General features: G+C 41.1%; 2 protein-coding genes and 1 pseudogene across 7 annotated transcripts in view; 2 read left to right on the plus strand and 1 right to left on the minus strand.

Moving 5' to 3' along the window:
* The window catches only part of LOC144291067 (zinc finger protein 639 pseudogene), a 2884-nt pseudogene extending 1133 nt beyond the window's left edge, over nt 1–1751 (plus strand).
* LOC144290632 (uncharacterized) overlaps nt 1–3590 on the minus strand; it is a 25767-nt gene extending 22177 nt beyond the window's left edge. Inside the window, exons 1-2 of one of the 3 annotated variants that reach the window (XR_013358218.1) lie at nt 3291–3590; nt 2503–3173 (exon numbers count right to left, since the gene is read on the minus strand). Coding sequence is in view for 2 of the 3 variants with exons in the window: in XM_077860053.1 (XP_077716179.1) it covers nt 3291–3433 (143 nt within the window). In the remaining variant the exon portion in view is untranslated. Of the gene's footprint in view, nt 1–2502; nt 3174–3290 lie in introns of those variants that run through there. The other 2 variants (XM_077860053.1, XM_077860052.1) reach the window with 2 other exon arrangements.
* Nucleotides 3446–20986, plus strand: LOC144290623 (zinc finger protein 426-like). Of its 4 annotated transcripts, none has more exons than XM_077860033.1 (7): nt 3446–3554; nt 13000–13087; nt 13587–13672; nt 14211–14337; nt 15056–15154; nt 15909–15991; nt 16449–20986. In XM_077860033.1, the coding sequence occupies exons 2-7, from the start codon at nt 13063–13065 to the stop codon at nt 17715–17717; spliced, it is 1689 nt and encodes a 562-aa protein (XP_077716159.1). In that variant the 5' UTR covers nt 3446–3554; nt 13000–13062; the 3' UTR covers nt 17718–20986. The 4 variants fall into 4 exon arrangements, with proteins under 4 accessions (XP_077716159.1, XP_077716157.1, XP_077716160.1 ...); XM_077860031.1 differs by having other exon boundaries at nt 3461–3554; nt 12947–13087; XM_077860034.1 differs by having other exon boundaries at nt 3461–3554; nt 12947–13087; nt 15074–15154.
* Nucleotides 20987–22815: the final 1829 nt, after the last annotated feature.

A 22815-nucleotide genomic window follows, 5' to 3' on the forward strand; every position in this document is an offset into this window, starting at 1 on the left:
AAAACACTTTTGGGGGGGCGCTCACATGGCTCAGTTGGTTAAGGGCCTAACTCTTGGTTTTGGCTCAGTTAAGGGTCCAACTCTTGGTGTCTGCTCGGTTGTGATATTGGGGTCGTGGAATCATGCCCTGCATTGGGCTCCTTGCTGAGCAGGAAGTCAGCTTGAGATTCTCTCCCCCTGCCCCTACCCATGCTCTTTCTCACTCTCATAAATAAATTAAAAAATTTAAAAAGCCAGACTTCTTCGCCTATATAACACTTAAATCTTTATATAGGGGGCCTGGAAGGCAGGGTCTGAGGCATGCAGGAGGGAGAGGGGCCAGGCTGGGGGAGTGTCCAGGAGCCATAGTGCTGCAGCCCCAAGGTCCTGGCATATTTTAGCATCTGTGCAAGCTTCTCTGTAATTCATGTTTTCTCACTGTAGTATTAAGAATTATACCAAATTGAAAAGCTATGAATGAATACCCTAAAACAAGAAAAAATAAGACATAAGACATTACACTCTTCTTTTACTTAGATTCCTCTGGAATAAGCAGAATTGCAGATAGATTCAATGGAATTTTTTTTTCTGATTAGTTATAGTACTTGTTCTATGAGACAACCAGATGAGATATTTTGGCAACAAAGATGATGACTCTGATACAGAGACATCAAATGATTTGTCAAAATTTACAGATGGAATCAAGGTCAGAAATAGAAATCATAACTATCTGGTTCCCAGTCCTGTACTGAGAATTCTTTTTTTTTTAATTTTTATTTATTTATGATAGTCACAGAGAAAGAGAGAGACAGAGACACAGGCAGAGGGAGAAGCAGGCTCCATGCACCGGGAGCCCAATGTGGGATTCGATCCTGGGTCTCCAGGATCACGCCCTGGGCCAAAGGCAGGCGCCAAACCGCTGCACCACCCAGGGATCCCTGTACTGAGAATTCCATACCACACTGGATTTTGTACAGAAAATTGAAATTTGTGATCAAGAGTGTGACTCATTTGAATTGGTCAACCAACAAACTCAAGAGTAGAGTCCTACAGAAGTTCACACTACTGAAGATGTCCCAATTGTTGCAGAAGTGCATGCAATTTCTGAAGACTATGATATAGAGACAGGAAACAATTCCTCTGAGAGTCTCCAAGGCCAAACTGATAAGGAAGCCACCAGCTAAAGTTTGCAAAATTCTTGACATGAGCCAAGTTTGAATGTGACTGCCCAGCAGAAGTGACTTTTACTGAGAGCTAATAGGAGTGTCCCCTATAAATGTGAACTTTGTGAATTCAACAGCAAATATTTTTCTGCTATAAAACAGCATATGATGCTGAAGCGTAAGTGTACTGATTGAAACACGTGTCAAATATGCAAGGAAAGTTTCTCTACCAACATACTTCTGATCGAACACACCAAACTGCATGAAGAGGATCCCTACATTTGTAACTGTAATTTGTAACTGTAATTATAAAACAGTGATTTTTGAGAACCTCAGCTGGCACACTGTAGACACCCAATTTAGTGACCTTTATTGGTGTGAGCAATGCAATGTACAGTTATTCTCAAGCAGTGAATTCAACCTACATTTCCAAGAGTACAGCTGTGATGACAGTACTAGTGTCAGTTTTGTAAACATGAAACCAACAATCCAGAAGACTTGTAAAACCATGTGGTAAATGAACATGCACATAAATTAAGTGATCATAAGTATAACAATGGAGAACATGGACAGTGCAGCCTCTGTCCAAAAAAAAAGTGGTACATATAGTTAAAAAAAAAAAAAAGGTTTTATTTATTTAGAGAGAGCATCTGCAGGGGGAGGGGCACCAGAAGAGGGAGGGAGAGAATCTAAAGCAGACTCCCCACTGAGTGCAGAGCCTGACATGGGCCTCAGGGCTTGATCTCATGACCCTGAAATCACAACCTGACCCCCAAATCAAGAGTTGGATGCTTAACTGACTGAGCCACCGAGGTGCTCGCAAAATTGCCTTTGACAAATGTTAAAACTTCTTTGTATGTCAAGTATGTGGTTTTCATAGTAGACTTCATACAAATGTTACCAGGTATGTTGCTATTGAACATACTAAAATTTTTCCTTATGTATGTGATGACTCTGAAAGGCTTTTCAAGTATGTTAGAATAGTGCAAACTCTAAATTCGCATTTATCTGAAGGGATTTATTTATGTCAGTATTGTTAACATTCAATAGGACAAACTGAAGATCTTAAAATGTATCTAGATTTCAAGCATTCAGTTGACTTACCTCATAAATACAGTGACTGCTTGATGAGGTTTGGAAATGAGAGGGAATTACTAAGTCACCTTCCAGTCCATGACACAATTAGTTTCTTTAACTTTCATAATGTTAATAAATTTGATATTTTGGAGATGTTAAAAAAAAACCCACTAAATGTTTGTACAATGAAAGATGAAACATTAACATAGCAACAGACATGATCAATTCAATACAGACATGATCAATTCAATCGGTCCATAAAACACATTTGATGATGCGCATGAACAAGACGTTTCTCTTTTTATTGAACAACTGACATACAATATTCGATTAGTTTCGGGAGTACACAGTGATTTAACATATATACAAAGAGTGAAATGGTCACTACAGTAAGTCTAGTTAACAGCTGTCGCCATACAAAGAGTCGTGAAATGTTACATTGACTATATTCCATATGTGGGGACTTTACATCCTCTGTCTTAATAATTTTTTTTTTAACTGGAAGACTGTACCTCTTAATCCCCTTCACCTATTTCGTCCATTCCTCCCCCCCACTCCCCACCCGTAAGTCTTGAATAGATGGGATACCCAATCTAGTTTAAAAAAAGATCTTTATTCACTGCACAAAGGCCACCCAATGAACACCACCGCCAACAAGATTAAGGGGAGACTTTATAACCTTGCGTGAAGAAGAGAACAGCGCCTGGGATCAGTGCTGTGTCACAAAAACAAAAACAGATATGCATACCTGACACAGAAAAAGGAAAGATTAACAGGAAATGTCATGACGATGAAACAAGGGCATCAACGACCAGACTTTAGAAGGGTGTCCGACTCCAATGACAGAGGAAGTAAAGGCCTAAGACCGGGATGGACTGTTGGATTCTCGGGACCACGACCGTAAATGCTCGAGGAGGTGCGGGGAGGCAGGCAGGAAACCTTCCACTGCGCAGGCTACGGGGTGAGCACACGAGCGTCCTTGACCGGCCAAACCAGCGCTGGGCCTCGCCCTTCGTCACCCCGGCCCGTCCCCGCGCCCGGTCCCGCCCTCCGCGGGTCGCGTCCACATACCTGGTTCCAGCCCCTGGCGCGTCCTCCCGGCCGCATCCGGGACTCAGAACAAGCGCCCAGCCCAGCCAGCCCCTCAGCCCGCGCGAGAGGCGACCGGCACTCGGCAGTCTGAGGTGGAAGCCCCGCCCCTCGAGTCCCGGCATGAAGCGGAAGTGGCGTCACACGCGCGCCGGGGTCTCTTCCGCTGTCTCCTCTCTGCGGCGTTCAGCGCGTCGGGATGGTAGTGGTCGTCCGTGGGCCGGCAGTGGTGAGAGTGGCGTGAAGGTGAGGGAAGGAGGATGGAGTCCAGGGACGGGTTTAGGCAGGCTCCCCAGTCGGCGTGCCGTGCCGCCGGGCCGTGCGGTTCGCATGCGCCTAGCTCGCCCGAGACGCCGCCGGGGCCGGCGGTACCCCCCCGGGACCGCTGTGGACCCGCGCGGTGAGGGCGTCCGTAGGGTCTTTGTGTCCAGTGTGCAAGCAACGTTTGTGACTTTTCTTCTGAAGGGAACGCAGTTCTGCTGTTGGGAGTGACCCAGACTCCGCCCCGCGTCCTCGCTTCCTCGGGGACTTGACAGGTGGGAAAGTTGGTTCACAAGGGCCTGTGCTTCCTTTTCGCGTGGAAGAGAATGTTTCATCCGAGAATGTGTTTTTTCCACGCTCGTTTTTTTCTTTTGGGCACACAATCTTAGTCGGAAGGTAATATGCTTTCTCGGATGTGCGTAGTGTGCCTATTTCAGTAGCGAGGTATACGTACGTACACCCCAAGTCTTTGTACTAAAGAGAAACAGGTTTTCATCTACCTTTACATCCCTCCCTCCTAAGCCCGTCCATCCCTACCAAGCCTCAAACCAGGGGACTCCCGGAGAAAACAATGGAGGCATTATTAACCCCACTTTTAGAGTAATTGAATTTCACATTAACAGGACGTTTGGATTAAGTGTGTATTTTCCCAGCATTTTTGTTTCGTAAAATCTTAAACCTAAAGGAAATGTTATGAATGTGTGTTGAAGTAGAGTCACCCACTTTCTCATTTTGTCTGGTTGCTCTCTCTGGATAAAGAAATGTGCTTTTTAGTGGACTGTTAAAAAGGAAATAAATTGCAGGCGGGATACTTGACCTTTAAATATTTGGTGATGTATCTCCTAAAGATAAGGATATTTTGCTGCTAAAAAGATAATACATTGATTTCACCCAAGAAAATTAAAAATGTTCTCTAAAACTAAAAGGTTACACATCGTTTCAAAATATTTTTGAATGTTTTTGGATCTACGCTGTGATTAAGGTTTATATATGACATTTTTTTTTTTTATGTTTCTTAGTCTCTTTTAAGCTAGAGCAGAGCTATTGTTTCTTCATAACACTGACTTGGAAGAGTCATGTTCTTTGAGAAACTTATACTTTTTGATATTTGTGATTTTATTTCATGATTTTATTCATGATGTGCTTAAATGTCTTCTGTATTTCATGATTTTGTAATATGGTAATTGGGTCTGGTACAGAGGTTAGTAGACTCTCAGAAAAGGCCAAGGGAATAATGTAGGGGGGTGGCTCAGAGGTGCAAGAGCACCTGTCTTTGGAGTTTTTTTTTTTTTTAAGATTTTATTTATTTATTCATGAGAGATGCAGGGAGAGAGAGAAGCAGAGACACAGGCAGAGGGAGAAGCAGGCTCCATGCAAGGAGCCCGACGTGGGACTCCATCCCAGGTCTCTGGGATCAGGCCCTAGTCTAAAGGTGGAGCTAAACTGCTGAGCCACCCGGGCTGCCCTGTCTCTGGAGTTCTAAAACAGGTCTGGCCATTGGCCACTGGCAAGTCAAAGACAGAGAAACAAGTGGTGGTGAAACAAGATAGAAATATATGTTACTGAGGCAATACCAGGAAGAGAGGGGAGTAGCATCTCAAAGATGGTCTCCAAAGTTATGAAAATACTTCTGGCTTTTTTTTTTATAAGGAACATGTGAGACAAATGTCAGTGTGTACCTGCAGGTGAGCAAAGATCAGGGCAGTCACTGCCTTGAAGTCAATCACATGGGGTCTTGCTGGCTTAGGACAGTCCTTATAGCTTGAGCGGGAGGATTCAGTTTATGCTGAATCAGGGATGCTTTGGACTTTTGAGTTAGATGAGCTGGAAAGAAGACCTTAATCAATTAGAAAATTTGAGGTCAAAATGAGGGGTAGTTGCAGTCCTCTTTAAGTGCGTTATGATTTGTTGGCCATAAGGCCTGGAATTACTCGGCTCTGCCTTTGTAGCACACAAGCAACCATAGACCTTATTAAATAAATGAATATGGCTTTGTTCCAGTAAAACTTGATTTACAAAAACAGGCCCGTGATGTATAGTTTGCCAGCTTCAAATCCAGAGGCTTCAAAAGGTTTTTCGCAAACTCTTTTGAGGGTGATGTATATTTCAGCTTATGTTGCATAAAGGAATAAGTGTACATCAAGAGTCATTTTTCTCTCCCTCCCAGTCCATAGTAACTATTCTTCAAATTTAGTTACAATCTTATGAAAATCAGTTACCTAAAGACTAAATTGCAATTTTATGTTGTAATAACTTGTATATTAATGAAAATGAAATGAATGAAATGAAAACTAGAAGAAGTGAATGGCTAGGTAATATAAATTCATTCATATAAATAAATACAACAAGCATAGAGAAAACATACCAGCCCAGTGCAGTTTATGTTTAGGTTTCTGGAATTGGTTTTGAGGTGATTGTTGATGTCCTCATAGTTTTTTCTTTAAGGCCAATCCCCTATTTCCCAGTCCTCAGGCAAGTTTAATGGTGGCATTAGCCCTTGCATTTCCCCCTGCAGTTTTGGCATTGTTTCTGGATTATTATGTCCAATGGTGGGGAATTCCGGGATCCTCTTTTTAGCTTTTACTACCATAATGCTCCTTACCGTATGGGCCAGAGATAAGGGAATTCTGCTAGTTGCCAAAAATTCCAATTATATATACAGGTTTAGGGGAAAGAAAGAAACCCAAATGGGTGGGTGCTTGCCGCACCTGGGTCCAGTCTGAGTTCATTGAAGTTAAGACTTTAAAAAAATCACCTGACTACCATAAGCCTCCACTTTGGTGGTGTGCCATAATGGTATTTTTGGATCCTTAGGAATTAGTGTCCTCTTGGAGACTGAGTACTTCCTTTTCCCCCATGCATGGTCACCTGTAAATGACTGTACATCCCTTTATGAAGAGTCTGTAGGAAGGTTTATAGTATGAATAGTGGTGGTGGTGCAAAATCTTTTGCTGAGGAGTTCTAAGCTTGTGATACAGCCTATGTCTGGAAGTTGGATAAGGGACTGTGATTTTTCCACTGTGGTAAGTCAAATCAGAGTTTTGGTTATTGGACTTGAGACCACTTACATCTGTAGTCTCTGTGACTGATGTTAAAATTCTAGTACACAGGCTGGCAAACTGGACCCTGGGGCCAAATCTGGTCTTCCACCTGTTTTTGTGAATATACCTTTAGACAAATTTAACTATATTCATTGGTTTACATATTGTTTATGGCTTCTTTGAAACCACAGTGACAGACTTGAATATAGCACAGAGGCTCTTTGGCCCACTATGGCTAAAATGTACTGTATAAACTGTTAGGCTAGGTCTGGCAGCCCAGATCTCTGTTGTAATAGGCTGCCTATCTGTTTCATTTCAGGGGATCAGTTAGGCTGGGGTCAGTTAGCCACCACTAACAATCTCTGCAGGCTAAAGCATTCTTTTTTCTTTTCTTTTTTTTTTTTTTAAGATTTTATTTATTTATTCATGTGAGACACACACACAGAGGCAGAGACCCAGGCAGAGGGAGAAGCAGGCTCCATACAAGGAGCCCGATGTGGGACTCGATCCCAGAACTCCAGGATCACACCCTGAGCTGAAGGCAGATGCTCAACCGCTGAGCCACCCAGGTGTCCCAGGCTAAAGCATTCTGATTCCTGTTTCATTCCCAGTGCTCTTGATGCATGTGCCCATTATGCCTTTGTCTTTGGCAGTGCAGCGCCACTTACTTGATTTCTGCTACTTTGGGTTCTCATCTTCCCCACTGAAATCAAGGAGTTCATCTTAGCAATGTTATAGCCCCTACAGTCATACCTCATCTATCATGGAGACCAATCACAGAGGCTTCTAGGATGGAGGCTCTCGAGTTATCTGTTTCTCAGTACCTTTGTGGAGAGTCTATTCCCTCAACATACAATGGGGAATGGGGACTGTGTATCATACAGGATAAATCCAATGCAACATTCCTATCTCCCTAAGATTTGCTCTTTCACATTCTATTTTGGAAGTTAAGGCATGTGAACTCATTTCTGTAGGTCACCATTGAGTCTGTGGTACCTTCCAAGCAAGTAAGCTGTTAGAGCTTTCCCCGGGTCCATGAGCTAGTACACATTAAACCCAGACTGTCTGATAAGTACCCCATGTCAATGAATTTGGCCCAGTTTATTGTTACATTCCACCCTTCTTCTGGGTCTGGCATGCTTATAGTTTATTCCCCGACAGGGTACCCTACTTTTTTCTACATATTATTGGAGTTGGAACTATTTCATTGTGCAGGCTTTTTTATCTTACACTGTATTGTATCCCTGTTACCTTGGACTGTGAATTCGTTATGTCACTAGGGGCAGTAGCAGGTGGTTTGGGTGGATCTTGAAGAGAAGGAGCATTTCCTTTTTTTTTTTTTTTTTTTTTGTAAATTTATTTTTTATTGGTGTTCAATTTGCCAACATATAGAATAACACCCAGTGCTCATCCCATCAAGTGCCCCCCTCAGTGCCCGTCACCCAGTCACCCCCACCCCCCCGCCCACCTCCCCTTCTCCCACCCCTAGTTCGCTTCCCAGAGTTAGGAGTCTCTCATGTTCTGTCTCCCTTTCTGATATTTCCCACTCATTTTTTCTCCTTTCCCCTTTATTCCCTTTCACTATTTTTTATATTCCCCAAATGAATGAGACCATATAATGTTTGTCTTTCTCTGATTGACTTATTTCACTTAGCATAATACCCTCCAGTTCCATCCACATCGAAGCAAGTGGTGGTTATTTGTCGTTTCTAATGGCTGAGTAATATTCCATTGTATACATAAACCACATTTTCTTTATCCATTCATCTTTCGATGGACACCAAGGCTCCTTCCACAGTTTAGCTATTGTGGACATTGCTGCTATAAACATCGGGGTGCAGGTGTCCCGGTGTTTCATTGCATCTGTATCTTTGGGGTAAATCCCCAGCAGTGCAATTGCTGGGTCGTAGGGCAGATCTATTTTTAACTCTTTGAGGAACCTCCACACAGTTTTCCAAAGTGGCGGAGCATTTCCTTCTAAGACTCCTGTCTCAAATGAGATTTCCTCAGTATTTTTAAACAGAGGGAGGCTCATTTCAGAAACCAAAGGACAGGAGATTTCCTGATGAGGGAGAGTCCGTGTCTTGTGGATTCAAGATTGTGAGTTTTGGCTTGATCCAACTGGATGTCCTCATTCCAGTTTTCAAGTTCTCATTCTTCCCTCATCAGTGCTCTAATTTTCACTTGAACAACTAGTTGAGATAGACATTCTAATTTTGCTTGTAATTTTGTACAATTAAATTTCATGTTTGATTTTCAACAGTGTCAGTCTTGTGTCCACAAGAAATGTCCTTTTCCAAGAGCTTTCTTGAGGTTTGATTTGAGCTTGTTTTAGTAAATCTGAGCTTGTCATTTTCTGTGGAAGTCCAGTCATAAGAACCTATCCCTCACCACAGTTTTTGTAGTCATCATTACTGAGGTAGCAGCTAAGCATGGTATTCACTTGGACTCTCACACAAGTGCTTCTGTTTGGACATCTTCACAATGAGCCATAGGTAATAGCTTGATTTTCATAATGCAGCTGAGTGTCTTTGAAGGAGCTCAGCTACTGGCTCCAGACCAAAGACTTGATGAAATCAACCCCCAGATCTCATCTTTACAGGTGTATCTCCTGCAATCACTGTCTGTCTCATTTCTGTATAATTCTGGGACTAATCAAGAGACAAAAACCACTCCTTGATTTTTTTTGATATACATGGGAAGAGTAACATAAAGATGTAAAGAGCACTCTGTTAGATCCTGGAGTTGAACAGAGTAAAAGGATGGTCAGATTTGCAGGGATATCTTCTCCCCAAGACTGGGTCACATCTTATTTGCAAGGTATCATTGCAGTCCCTTGATTGTAAAGTTGACTGGGTTTCCTGGGGGCAGAGGTAGTCAGCAGGCATTGGACAAACATTTGAAAATCTCTGGGGGGGAAAAAAAAAGAAAATCTCTGGGATATAGCCAAGCCATGTCTGATGGGCAGACATATCAGGTATCCTTGGGAAGTAAGTGTTCAATTTGCAGACGCTCCTGGCTGCAATGGGTGAATGCTCTGAAGACAGAGATCCCCACACATTTATATTTCTAGAGTACTTAACTACATTTCCTAATACCTGGGGTATACTTTGTTAGAGACTTACTTAAAAGTAGTCTAGATTGATATATTTTGAGTGATATGAATCCTGGTCTTGGTCAGTGATCACTGGGTCATAATGTCCTTCAGGCAGATATAATGCTACCCTTAATATGCAAAAAGCTCTCCAAAAGAAAATGGATCCTCATGTCAGACAACACTGTCCTAAAGCATTACTAGAGAGAGTTGTTTATAATAGAAAATTCAGTATCTCCAAAATGATACAATTTAAAAATTTTCATCTATCCCATAATATTGTTGCACAAACTATAAACCAATGCTTGACAGAAATATAAGAAGAAATGGACACATCCACACGTCCAGTGGTAGTTTAAAGAATGTTTTCTCCCTTACTGTTTCTCTAAACAAGAAAATTGTTAGAATAATAAATTTGTGATTGATGTGCACACTGTTTAATGTATCTAGTAATTAACAAATGAGATAATGATCCTCTGGAATGGAGGTGAGGGAATGAACTAGAAGGGTGAAGACTTTTGGGGAAATGAATATATACTATATCTTCTTGTACTGCTCATTAAACAAGTAAACATAAGTGTTGAAGCTCATCAGAATACTTAAGATCTGTGTATTTCATTGTATAGCACTTATATCTCAAAAACAAAACAAAACTAACAACAAAAGGTAAAAAGTGCAGGTGCCACCAAAATAAACACATTTCTGGGCCTGTTCACCCCAAACGATGTCGGTTTGAGACCCCTGGGAGTACCTGCAATGTATACTAAGCATTTGAGATGCAATGTTTGTGGAAGCATGTTATTTCAGAGTTTTGGTCTTTTCATTGGTTGAATGAGGTATCTTGGGTTATGAGAGTTGATTTGGTTTATGGTAATAAAACTGTGGAACTTCCAGTATTTGTCATAATATGAATCCCATTCTGTAGATCAGGGTTTGGGCTGCTGTTCTCTGTTATTAAAGAGTCAATAATTTTCAACATAGGAATTATCTTTTAACTGTATCAGGTTAAAAGATTAAAATAAGAAGGAAGCCTCATTAAGAAAGAAATAAAAATAAAAACTTGGAAGTGATAATACGAAAAAGAGGTTCTGTGGAAAGACTCATAAAATAGATCAATATGGGGATGCCTGGGTGGCTTAACAGTTGAGCATCTGCCTTCAGCTCAGGTTGTGATCCCGGGGACCTGGAATCGAGTCCCACATTGGTCTACCCACAAGGAGCCTGCTTCTCAACTCTGCCTGTGTCTCTCTCTTTCTCTCATGTATAAATAAATAAAATCTTTTAAAAAATTAAAAAATAGATCAATATGAAGCACAGCCTAATTTGGCATTGCTCCTTTGCCAGCGCAAAGGGCGGTGGACAAACCTTGATTGCTTTGAGCCTCAAACAAGACTCTGCTGAGGTTGTTGAATACTTGGAAGAATCTTCTGAGTTTTGTAAAATCCTTCCAGCATTATTTTTCTTAACATTTTGGGTCCTATTTAGAACAGCCAGTAGTTATTTTCCATTTCTGTCATTATGTTGTCCAAGAAGCAATCCAAAATACTTGTGTATAAACTTGTGTTTGTATATAGGACACTCTTTATTTTCTCCATAAGCACCGATAAATGGCTGTCATTAATAAATGAATATTTTGTCTCAGGAATGTTGGGATAGGGCAGCCCCATGGTGCAGCGGTTTAGCGCCGCCTGCAGCCTGGGGTGTGGTCCTGGAGACCCGGGATCGAGTCCCACGTCGGGCTCCCTGCATGGGGCCTACTTCTCCCTCTGCCTGTGTCTCTGCCTCTCTCTCTCTCTGTGTCTCTCATGAATAAAGAAATAAAATCTTAAAAAAAGTGTTTTTAAAAAAAAGGAATGTTGGGATATTAAGCCCTGGGACATTTTCTGTATATTTCACTGTTTTCTGCATAGCGCCTAGCACCACAGTTTCATAAATATTTGTGAAAATAATGAAGGAATTATGATAAATAAAAAGGAGGTGCAGGGCTTCAAGTCCTTAAGTTCCATCAAGCGAAGCTTGACAGTGTTAACCAAATAAAACATTTCATTTTTTTCCTCTTCATAACATCCAGCAGTATTATAGGCCAGTGTTGGCCAATGTAGGCCATGTATATGATTAGTTTTTCTGTAGCTGTAATAAAAAAGAAGGAAGTCATGTATATAATAATATACTTTACCCATCTATTCAAAATATTTCAGCATGTAACCCTTAGAAAAACTGAGGTATTTTAAATTCTTGTCATACTAAGTATTCAGAATTCATTGGACACAAAATTTTCATCAGATGTATTTGATATGTGTTTGAATCATGTAATAAGTACATTTGAGAAAGTAGATGTAAGTATTTAAGTTTACCCAAACATAGATAAGTTTTCTAATCGGCAAATCTGCATATGGGTTTTATTTTTTTTTATTTTTTATTTTTTTTTGCATATGGGTTTTAAACTTAAATTTTAATCAAAGGTAAATAAAATTTAAAATCCTGTTTTACTGACTGCATGTCAAGTACTCAATAGCATATGTGGCTGCTGGCTTACAAAATGTACAGCGCAGGTCTAGGCTGACGGCTGATCATACTTGGGAGTCAACCTCAGGATATCAACCATTTGAGAGAAGTCTAATTGCATTCAGTTGTGGATATCTTTTTCTTAATTGGATGGCATTAAACTAATGATTAGTGTTCTGTGAATCTAGATTTACAGTTATTAAGTAGGGCTAATGAAACCTATTTTATTTTATTTATTTTGTTAAAGATTTTATTTAATCATTAGAGACACAGAGAGAGGCAGAGACCTAGGCAGAGGGAGAAGCAGGCTCCTTGCAGGAAGCCGGATGCAGGACTCAGTCCTAGGACCCTGGGATCACACCCTGAGCCAAAGGCAGAGGCTCAACTGCTGAGCCACCCAGCCGTCCCAATGAACCTATTTTAAAGGGGGATGTTTATGGGCAGCCCCCGTGGCGCGGAGGTTTAGCGCTGCCTGCACCCTGGGGTGTGATCCTGGAGACCCGGGATCGAGTCCCACATCAGGGACATCAGGTGAGCTGATGTATGTACAGCTCCTAGTGAGACATCTGTCATGTATGTATCATCAGGAAATGGTAATAGATATTACTGATTTTCATGCCATAGGTTATAACACTTTTAGTGAATTTCCCATGTCATCTGCAGAGAACATGCATTAATGTTTTCTATTTGGTGATGGATTAGTAATGCTTGTGCTGATTAATGATTGATATGAAAAGTATTTCAGGTTAACACTGTGTCAAGAGTAACGAAGACTGCCATGTTTACTTAGATTCTTAAATTGCACTGAAGTGATCGTGGCACTAAATTTTGCATCAGACATCGCTCTCCCAGGATGGCAGCCATTGATTTGACCCATGGTAAGTCATCGTTGATTCTCATTTTCAGAGGATTCTTAAAGGTCACCCTACAGAATATAGGCCTCAGGGATCTGGACCTAAGTAGTCAGGCTGCTGGTTCACTTAGAAAGAGCTGAATTATGCCAGAGAATGCTGTTATCTAAGTTAGCTTCCTAGTGTATGTATTTTGGGACTTGGTGCTGCATAATCCCATTGATGAGTTTTATTATCTTGGGCAAATAAAGAATCAGATTTCCCAGGGATTAGGTTTCCATACCCGTAAAATAAGACTGTGAACCCTTTCCTTGTGGGTGGTATGTCTTGCATGTCCCTTTTATGGCTCCAAGTGAGGCAAGGGCTACTCTGGTATTTTATGGCAGTAGTGTGTATTTATGTAAAATTTCTTGAGTATGCAGCAATATATGGGAATCTCAAACTAGGATGGAATGACTTTCAGGTGGGTGATTCTGACTAATATGGTCCTGCTGTATTCTAAGTGATTTTTTTTTTTCCTTCCAAGATCTTTCTAGAGATCCTTTTTTTCTTCCTGAGGTAAACACAGAGACAGAAAAGATGGTAGCTGTCTGGCTGAAAAATTATCATCAGGTAATTTTAAAGAAGCATATCAGTCAACAGAATGAATGCCATATTTATATCCACCAGTTGGATACATTCCTTCTAGGCACATCTGTGTCTTGAGCTTCCTAAAACAAATAAACCCCATTTAAGGACTGAATCCCCAGTTGAATTTTTCCTGGAAGTGGAAACTCTCATACTGAAGAGGGATTACCCTGAATATAGTTTCAGTATTTTGCTAATCAATTGAACCTCATGGATACCAGGTGCAAGTTTCCACCTTGCTGTGTGCTGTGACTTGGTAAGGAAGGTGTAAGTGTCCTTTTCTCAAAGAATTCAGTCATCTACTGCAATAGAGGGAAGTAAGAGCCCCTACCCTGGTTTTGCTCAGATAAACTCAAAAACTGAAAAGGTGCCATTAAAGCCATATGAGTGGAGATGAGCATTGAGTGAGTCTAGATGGAGAGAAGAGTACCTAGGACCATAGAACCTTGAGTCTTCCCTCATTCCCCCATGAGCATTGTGGAGATGTTTCTTGTCTTAAGCCAACCCAGGTGTGATGGTTTAGATTGCAGTGACCTTTGAGGATGTGGCAGTGGACTTCACCCAGGAGGAGTGGATATTACTGGACCTTAATCAGAGAAACCTATACAGAAGTGTGATGCTGGAGAACTACCAGAACCTGGTCTCAGTAGGTAAGGCTGCCAACATTTCAGATATATATCATATACTTAATGTGTTTCCAGCTTTGGTGATGCCCTCTGGACATAACATTAATGCATTATAATCTGCAATGGGTGTTCTGTAAATGTGGTCCTAGGGCCAACAGCAACACCATCACTCTGTTTGGAATTTACATTCTTATTAGACTCCACCTTCTGAATTATAAATCTGGCGTTGTTGCCCCATCTTCTGTGTTTCATTGAGCCATCCTGATGGTGATGCACTCCAGTGTTTGAGGACCATTGCTCTAGTGGTTTCCCCATCAGAAGAAAGATCTTCTTTCTTCATCCCCTTTATTTCCTATTTGAATAAATGTTTATGCAAATTTGGCTTTTAGGGATTAGAGTTAACTAATCTTTTGTTACAAGAGATAAATATGTGCCTCTTTTGGTCCTTTGGTATAATTTCATTGCTTTCATTAGAAATACAGTTTGGGATTCATTGGAAGCTTTGTCATCTCTTTATATGAGCTTCTTCTAATGTACCTTTCGGGGGGCCCCTGGGTGGCTCAGTCAGTTGAGCATTTGCCTTTGGCGAAGGTCATGATCCTGGGGTCTTAGGATTGAGCCCTGCGTCGGGCTCCCTGCTTAGTGGGGAGCCTGCTTCTCCCTCTCCTCTCCACTTATGTTCTCTGTTGCTATCTCTGTGTCTGTCTCTCAAATAAATAACATCTTTTTTTAAAAAAAAAAGTACATTTTCCTCTGGCAGAATATCAACTGTCAAAACCTAAGCTGGTTGCTTGGTTGGAACAACAGGAGCTGAGGACAGTGGAGACCGGAGTTTTCCAAGGTGAGTATTGTTACAAACTTCATTGGTTGGTCTGAAGTATGGGATCTTTGCAACTGTAATGTGTACAATTTTTTTTTTTAAATTTTATTTATTTATTCATGAGAGATAGAGATAGAGATGATAGAGATAGAGATAGAGATAGAGATAGAGATAGATAGATAGATGGGGCGGGGGCAGGGACCCAGGCAGAGGGAGAAGCAGGCTCCATGCAGGGAGCCCGATGTGGGACTCAATCCCGGGTCTCCAGGATCACGCCCTGGGCTGAAGACGGCGCTAAACCGCTGCGCCACCGGGGCTGCCCCTGTGTACAATTTTTAAGATACCTTTTGTCTCAGAGGGCTGAAGCCATTTATCTCTGATGTTTTTGGATATCTTCACTTTCTTTTACTCTTTTACTTAAAATTTCTATGATCTCAATGATCTCTTCTAGTTCTTAAGTTCATCATTTTGGTGTATCTTCCTTGTCCACATATTTTTCACATGTCTACTTGATAATGTTATCTTGATAATATTTTATCATTTGACATCATATTTGATTTTTAGAAAATTATTTTTTAGTAAGCCATGGAAATCTGTCCCTACACATTTATTGTCATATTTTTCCCATAAACAAACTGATGAAATCTTTTTTCTTTATTGTCATTTCACCATTTTTCAATGTGAAAATAAAAGAAAGCTAAGTCTTGGTTTAAAATTGTTAAGCCTGTGATTTCTTTCTGCAGATGTTTGAATTTGTGTTTTTGTTTTATTTCAGAATGGGAAATGCGACCTCAAACTAAAGAATCAGCATCTCGCCAGGATTTTTTTGGAGGAAAAACAGCCATTGAAATACAAAAAGTAAGATTGATTAGTGATATTTTTTATATTCCACATTCAAAAAAGATTGGTGGTCCTGTTATAAAATTCAGTGCAAGTGTGAGACATTTGAGACCAGTGGCATTCACCATAGACAAAGTAATTCAGAGATACTCTGCATATGATGATTTGGGATTTATAATCCAAATCTATCGTGAAAATTGTTGCTTCCTAGATACTACAAGTAAATATTCCCAGATATATAACTCATTATTGAGTCTTTACACATTTTCATGAAATTTCAATGGAATGATAAGAGTAGCATAGATGGCATCAGTTTTTAGCAGAAGAGTTCCCTGATTCAATTTGAAAGAAATCAGCAGGAACTATATTTATGTAATAAAACTGGTAAGAGTCATCATCATCCTATTTCTTGCATTATAAGGTTGAATTTTATAATCAGTCTGAAAATCCTCAACTTTCATCCTTTTATTAACAGGAAAAGACCCACCATGGAGCAGAACTCTCTGACTGTGAACAAGGTAGAAAAGTCTTGAGTAAACATTTAAACCTTAAGACACATGTGAGAACTCAAAATAGAGGGAACACTTTTGAGCATAATCAGTACCGCAATGGCTTCCTTAACCCACAAAAGAAAAACTCTACTAGAGAGAAGCCTTCTGAGTTTAATCAGCGTGATAAAGTTTTCAGCCTGACTCCACATACAGCGTATGAGAGAACTAGTATGGCAAAGAAGACTTTTGAATGCAGGGACTGTGGGAAAACGTTCATTAGTCATTCACGCTTTCAGACACATGTGAGAACTCACAATGGAAGAGACCTCAATGAATGGAGGCAGTTTCTAAAAGCTTCAGTTTTCCCTGCAGGCCGTACTGAGCATGTGCAGACACATACTGCTCAAGAACTCCATGAATGTAAACAATGTGGGAAGTCTTATGCAGATTCCAAGTGCCTCAATAATCATATCATTCGACTTCACGCTGGAAGAAAACCTTTTGAATGTAGTGAATGTGGGAAAGCCTTCATTACATCCTCACGCCTTTATGTGCATTTGAGAATTCACACTGGAGAGAAACCCTATCGATGTAAAGAATGTGGGAAACACTTCCAGTGGCCCTCATTGCTTCGTAAACATGTTCGAACTCACAGTGGCGAGAAGCCCTATAAATGTCAGGAATGTGGGAAAGCCGTGAGTCGTTCCTCAGTTCTTAATGAACATTTGAGAATTCATACTGGAGAGAAGCCCTATAAATGTAAGGAGTGTGGGAAACACTTCGCTTGGCTGTCAGTCCTCCGTAAACATGTTCAGACTCACAGTGGTGAGAAGCCCTATAAATGCCAGGAATGTGGGAAAGCCCTCAGTAGTTCCTCAATTCTTAATGAACACTTAAGAATTCACACTGGAGAGAAACCCTATAAATGTAAGGAGTGTGGGAAAGCCTTCACTAATTCTTCACGACTTAGTGTACATTTGAGAATTCACACAGGAGAGAAACCCTATCAATGTAAAGAATGTGGCAAAGCTTTTGTTTGGCCCTCAGTCCTTAAAAAACATCTCCGAACACACAGTGGAGAGAAGCCCTATGAATGTGGTGACTGTGAGAAAGCCTTCAGTAATTCCTCATATCTTAATGAACATCTGAGACCCCATACTGCAGAGAAACCCTTTCGATGTGGTGAATGTGGGGAAGCCTTTAGGACTTTCTTATATTTTAATAGCCATTTGAGAAATCACTCTAGAGAGTAACCCTGTGAAAGTAAGTACTGTGACAAAGCTTTCACTAGTGCTCTCATCCTGATGTGACATTTAAGAATTAATACTGGAGAGAAACCATATTAATGTAAGGAATGTGAGAAAGGCTTCACTTGGTTTTCCAACCTTCAAAAACATACAAATTCAAAGTAAAGAGAAACCCTTTGTACAGAATATGGGAAAACCTTCAGTATTTACACATTTGAAGTCACACTGGAGATAAAGCCTGGGGGAAAGCCTTCACTATCTAATCAAGCCAAACTCAACATGTAAAAATTGATACCAGAGAGCAACCCTTTGAATTGTAAGGAATGTGAGGAAAACTTCAGTCATGGCCATGACTAAACACCTAAACACTAAGCACAATAAATTGAGGATTTATGTACATAATAAGCATGACAAAGTGTTATTCCAGTGTATTTCAAAAACATAAAAAGCGACATTGGAGGGAAAACTTGAATATGAGGACTATGGACAGGTCTACAGGTGTCCCATTGAATACATGAAAGAGCTCCTTAATTAGATGTCTATGAAGTTAAATGATGTGGGAAAGCAATCAGTCTCCTACAAACCATGCTGGAGGAGCACAGTTGAAGATGTATGGAACTCAACTTACAGGGTAGCTTCATAGATGTTTTTTGAACATGTGCCACTCTGCCCAGAGCATTTTTGAGAATGGTCTGGCTCTCTGCCCCTCATAGCAATGCTAGTCCAGTCTAGTTTCTATACCTGGTTTGCAGCCTTGCCCCATGTGGGACTATCACCGTTAGACTTAATGTTATACAAGCCACTGGGATCCTCTAGTGTATACTGACCTTGTCTAATATTGTGAAGATGGTGAGCAGTTGAATTTAGTTCATTGTTCAGAGTCCATCTGCAGTGCCTCATGCTGGCAAAGGTGGAGGATATGTGTCTAGATTTCCTGAAATGTTTCTCTCACACCTGATCTTTCTGGGTCAGGAAAGACTTTAGAAACAGTGAGGTTATACCCTGATCTCATAACTCTGGAAAGAGAGCGACATACTCAGTACTAGGTTAGAAAATATTTTTAACCTCAGACAGTGTGTGGAGAGATTGGGAACAGAGAATATTCTCTTGTTCTTAAATCACCATATCCTGGGAAAGCAATTCTATTCTTTGCCTGTGTTCAGAAACAGCTGCACCTAGCATGTGACATGGTGGTTAGTTTCACATCCCTTCACATGCTATGAGATAGGAAACCTTGTGGCTAGGACAGATCCTGATATTCTGATATACTTTATGCCACCACTGATAGAGACACAGAATCCATCAGAACCTTGTTTCAGTTTTGAGTTAACACATTTATGTACTTGTAACACTTGAGCAGCCTTTAGTTATGTCATGGGTGGCCTTGTAGGCTGCAGCAGTTTAATGTCACCTTCCTTCTGGCTTAAATCAGTAGAGTACACTTCAAATCAAATTTAATGATAAATCCTGATCAGATGTCACCTGGATATGGGGTACCTGGGTGTTTCAGTCAGTTAAATGTCCAGCTGTTGACGTCAGCTCAGTTCTTGATCTTAGGGTCTTGAGTTCAAGCCCTGGATTGGGCTCTGGGTGTGGAGCCTACTTAAAAAGAAGTGACCCAGATACACTCTTGTGTTTGGAGACTGGGATATGGAAGGGATTCTTTTGAATATGGCTGTAGTCTTAACTGCTTGGTGTGTGTTGGAATGTATAATACACTGACTGGCCTTAAGTATTGATATCTCAAAACCCATAAGTTGTAATTCCAGCAATCTGATACCCTCATCATTGTTATTGTGCTGATAACGTTAGCTGATCTCACTGAGCTCCTCTTTTCATACTTGGATTGTCTCCTCCTAAATAAGAATGTCTTCTTCATGGGAAAATATAAACCATTTTCCACCTGTAGGTCTTACTGCTCTGTGATCTTTTCCTATGGGAGAAGCCTGGCAGTCCAGCTCAGTTTTCTTGGTACATTCTAACCAGAGAAGCTTGATTACCTCAGGGGTGTGCACTGTGATCACACCCATGCTGAACTCCATCTACAGCCTGAGCAACAAGGATGTAATGAGCCTCCTGGAAAGGCTTTTTCACCTAGGAGAGGAGCTGTGATGGGCCACTGGCCTTAGAACCAAGAGGACATTGTGAGTCCCAAATGCAAACGTTGTGCATTTAAGTTTATGGTTATTCTCCTCTTGTAATAGATATATTTCTTTTCCTTTATTTCCAAAGAACCTGTGACTTGCTTGTATTTGTCTTTGTGTTTGTTTCTCAACAGCCTCTTCAGTAACTCCTTTGTTGCCTTTCTTCCCTAATTATAGCACCAAATTTCTGCCTTTGGTTGCACTTCCCATAGGCATTCCTGAGATGACCAACATTAGATGGGAAGCACTCAAATCAGATGCTGACATGGATTTCTCAAAAATCATCCTTTCAAATGTCAATATTCACATTCATTTACTTGGTTATTTTTCACATAAAGAAGTGGGATGAAAAGGATACTACAGTTGTAATCGAAGTGCTTGCCATTATCAAAATTGTGCTGTTTTACATGTATAATTTTATGGAATTAGGACATTTCATAGAGATTTTTCTTATTTACCTCATTTTCCACAAAAAGTTTGTGTTTGCAGTGGATTCTACCCTGGAAACGGTGATGTGATTTTGAACTTCCAGTGTAGGACTCTAGATTTGAGTGGTGCTGTGCTTAGGTGTTTTTATGTGGTATATTGCATAGGATAAGTCTGACATATTGCCTCCTTCTTTGCTTTCTGTCCTCTTTCATTCTTCCTTTTCCCTTACCTTTTAAAAAATACTTTATTAATTCCATGAGAGACAGAGAGAGAGGCAAAGACATAGTCAGATGGAGAAGTAGGCTGCCCGCAGGGAACCCAAAATGGGACTTGATCCCCAGACCCTGGAATCACACCCTGAGCCAAAGGCTTATATTCAACTGCTGAGCTACCCAGGCGTCCCCCCTTATTATCTTTGTTTCATTGCGTCTTTATTTTCCATTATTGCTAACAAGACCCAGGTGGAACCTACTTTTCTCAGTGCATGATTGGCAGCTGGTGGAGGGAAAGGAATGATAAATGGATGTTGAATGGATAGAGTATCCATTTGGAAATGTGAAAGCATTTGGAGATGGATAGTGGTTAACGGTTGCACAAAAACCAATGTACTTGGTGTCAGCTGAATAGAATTGTTCACTTGTTTAAAATGGTGATTCCTTTTTATGCATTTAAACAATAAAAAAGTGACAAAATGGAAAGAAATTTCTTCCTGATATCTTTAATTCCATAATGTAATGGACAACTGAAAATTTTCAGGAAAAAAAATTTAAGACTTTACTTATTAGAGCAAGAGAGCACAAGCAGGGGGAGCAGCAGAGGGAGAAGCAGGGTTCCTGCTGAGAAGGGAGCCCAATGCAGGGCTGGATCCCAGCACACCAGCACCATGACCTGAGCCAAATGTAGACGCTTAACCAGCTGAGCAACCCAGGTGCCCCTAGAGAAATATTTTAATATTAGCCCTCGACAGTGTAGACCAGGATCTCAAAATGTTGATATTGATGTTTTGATGTTTAATGATTTGTTGTAAGGGCTGTCCCATGTATTGTAGGCTTTCAAAAGATTCCTCATGTCAACCCACTAGGTGCTAGCACATAGTTGTGAAAACTAGAAATGATTTTAGACATTGCCTATTATGGTGTAGGAGGCCAAACCAGTCTGACTGGCAGCCACCGGATAACAATTCCATAGGTGCTAGAGTTGATGGTGGTAGCTTTTACCCTGATGGTAGTAAGAGGAAAAAGAAAATTGGGGGGAGGATAAAACATTAGTTTAATCTTGAAAACGGTGAGTTGAGGGACCTACAGAACACCTCATTGGTAATAGTATCTCATATCAGTTGTACTGGTGTGTTCATTGGTCTGCTCTGGTGCCAGTATAAATCAAAGACACACTTCTCTAGTTTGCTTCTCTCCCCTTCCCCAATATATATGCCACCATATGCAGCAAAGAATGAAAAGTGATCAAATACATTTTGGATACTACTGGCCTAGCCATCTTTTTGCTTTGATCTAGTGACATGATAAATTAGGACTTCCTTAAGATGAATACACTGAAATTCCTGCAATAGCAAGACAGGAGAAGATGAGGTTGGATACCTCCACAGCAACAATAATTAGGCAGCCTTCCATGAACAAAAGTGCCATTGCAGCAGTTTTGAAATCCAGGTCGGAAACTCAAAACCCCAGTAGAGCCCACAAACGAGGCTGATTTTGAGAAGGCAGACCTATACCCAGATGGCCAGCTCGCTGACTGTGGTCCCAGCTATACACCTGGAAACAGCCATTTACCCATCTAGACTTGGCTACAGCCCCATTTGGCCTTGGCACCAGCACCAACCCAGGCCCCAGAAAGACCCATCCACTCATGCCTCTCAGATAATAGGCCTCTGAGATGCAGACTAGGAGCAACCATCCTGTGACCCAGCTCCAGCCTCTCAGCTGTGGTCATCCCCACAAAGGAAGTCAGAAGGTGTGTCCATCTGTGTCCCTGGAGGCAGGCTGGCTTGCTTTGGTCTCCCTGCTGATCTTGAAGCAGCCCACAACCCAGCTTCAGACATATCCACAAAATAGGAGGAATCCTTTTCACCTAGGCACTCAGGGGAAGACTTGTCCATTGGTGCCCTCTGAGACACACCTGCAGAATTTGGGTCATGAATGTAATAAGCCCTAAGTTAGCTTTATGATGGCTCCAGTCCCTCTCAGTTGTGATCTGGGGCCATTTATGCCTGCCAAGTGACATGTTAGGAGCCCTACCTATCCACACAATCAGAAATATTACTGCTGTCTTTGGACCTTTAACTGATCCCGTTTCTTAGTGTCAGCTCTACTGACCAAGGTCCAGACAAGGTCAGTTGCCCTGGTAACAAGATTGTGTACCATGGACTCCAGAGCAGACCCAGCAGCAGCCATATGACCTGGCCTCAACCCCACCTGACTATGGTTCCAGAGGCAAAACCTATCAGTCCATGAACCCAACATGAGACCATGTTTATCCATGAAAACAGTCTATACAGTCTGAAAGAGATGTTTGTT

The sequence above is a fragment of the Canis aureus genome, chromosome 19, assembly GCF_053574225.1.
Source record: "Canis aureus isolate CA01 chromosome 19, VMU_Caureus_v.1.0, whole genome shotgun sequence".
NCBI classification, from domain to species: domain Eukaryota; kingdom Metazoa; phylum Chordata; class Mammalia; order Carnivora; family Canidae; genus Canis; species Canis aureus.

Coding starts and splice junctions, on each gene's coding strand:
- LOC144290623 (XM_077860033.1), top strand. CDS start 13,063: ATGGCAGCCATTGATTTGACCCATG. Junction 14,338..15,055: donor CCAGAACCTGGTCTCAGTAG/GTAAGGCTGCCA, acceptor TAAAAAAAAAAG/TACATTTTCCTCTGGCAGAA. Junction 15,155..15,908: donor GGAGACCGGAGTTTTCCAAG/GTGAGTATTGTT, acceptor GTTTTATTTCAG/AATGGGAAATGCGACCTCAA.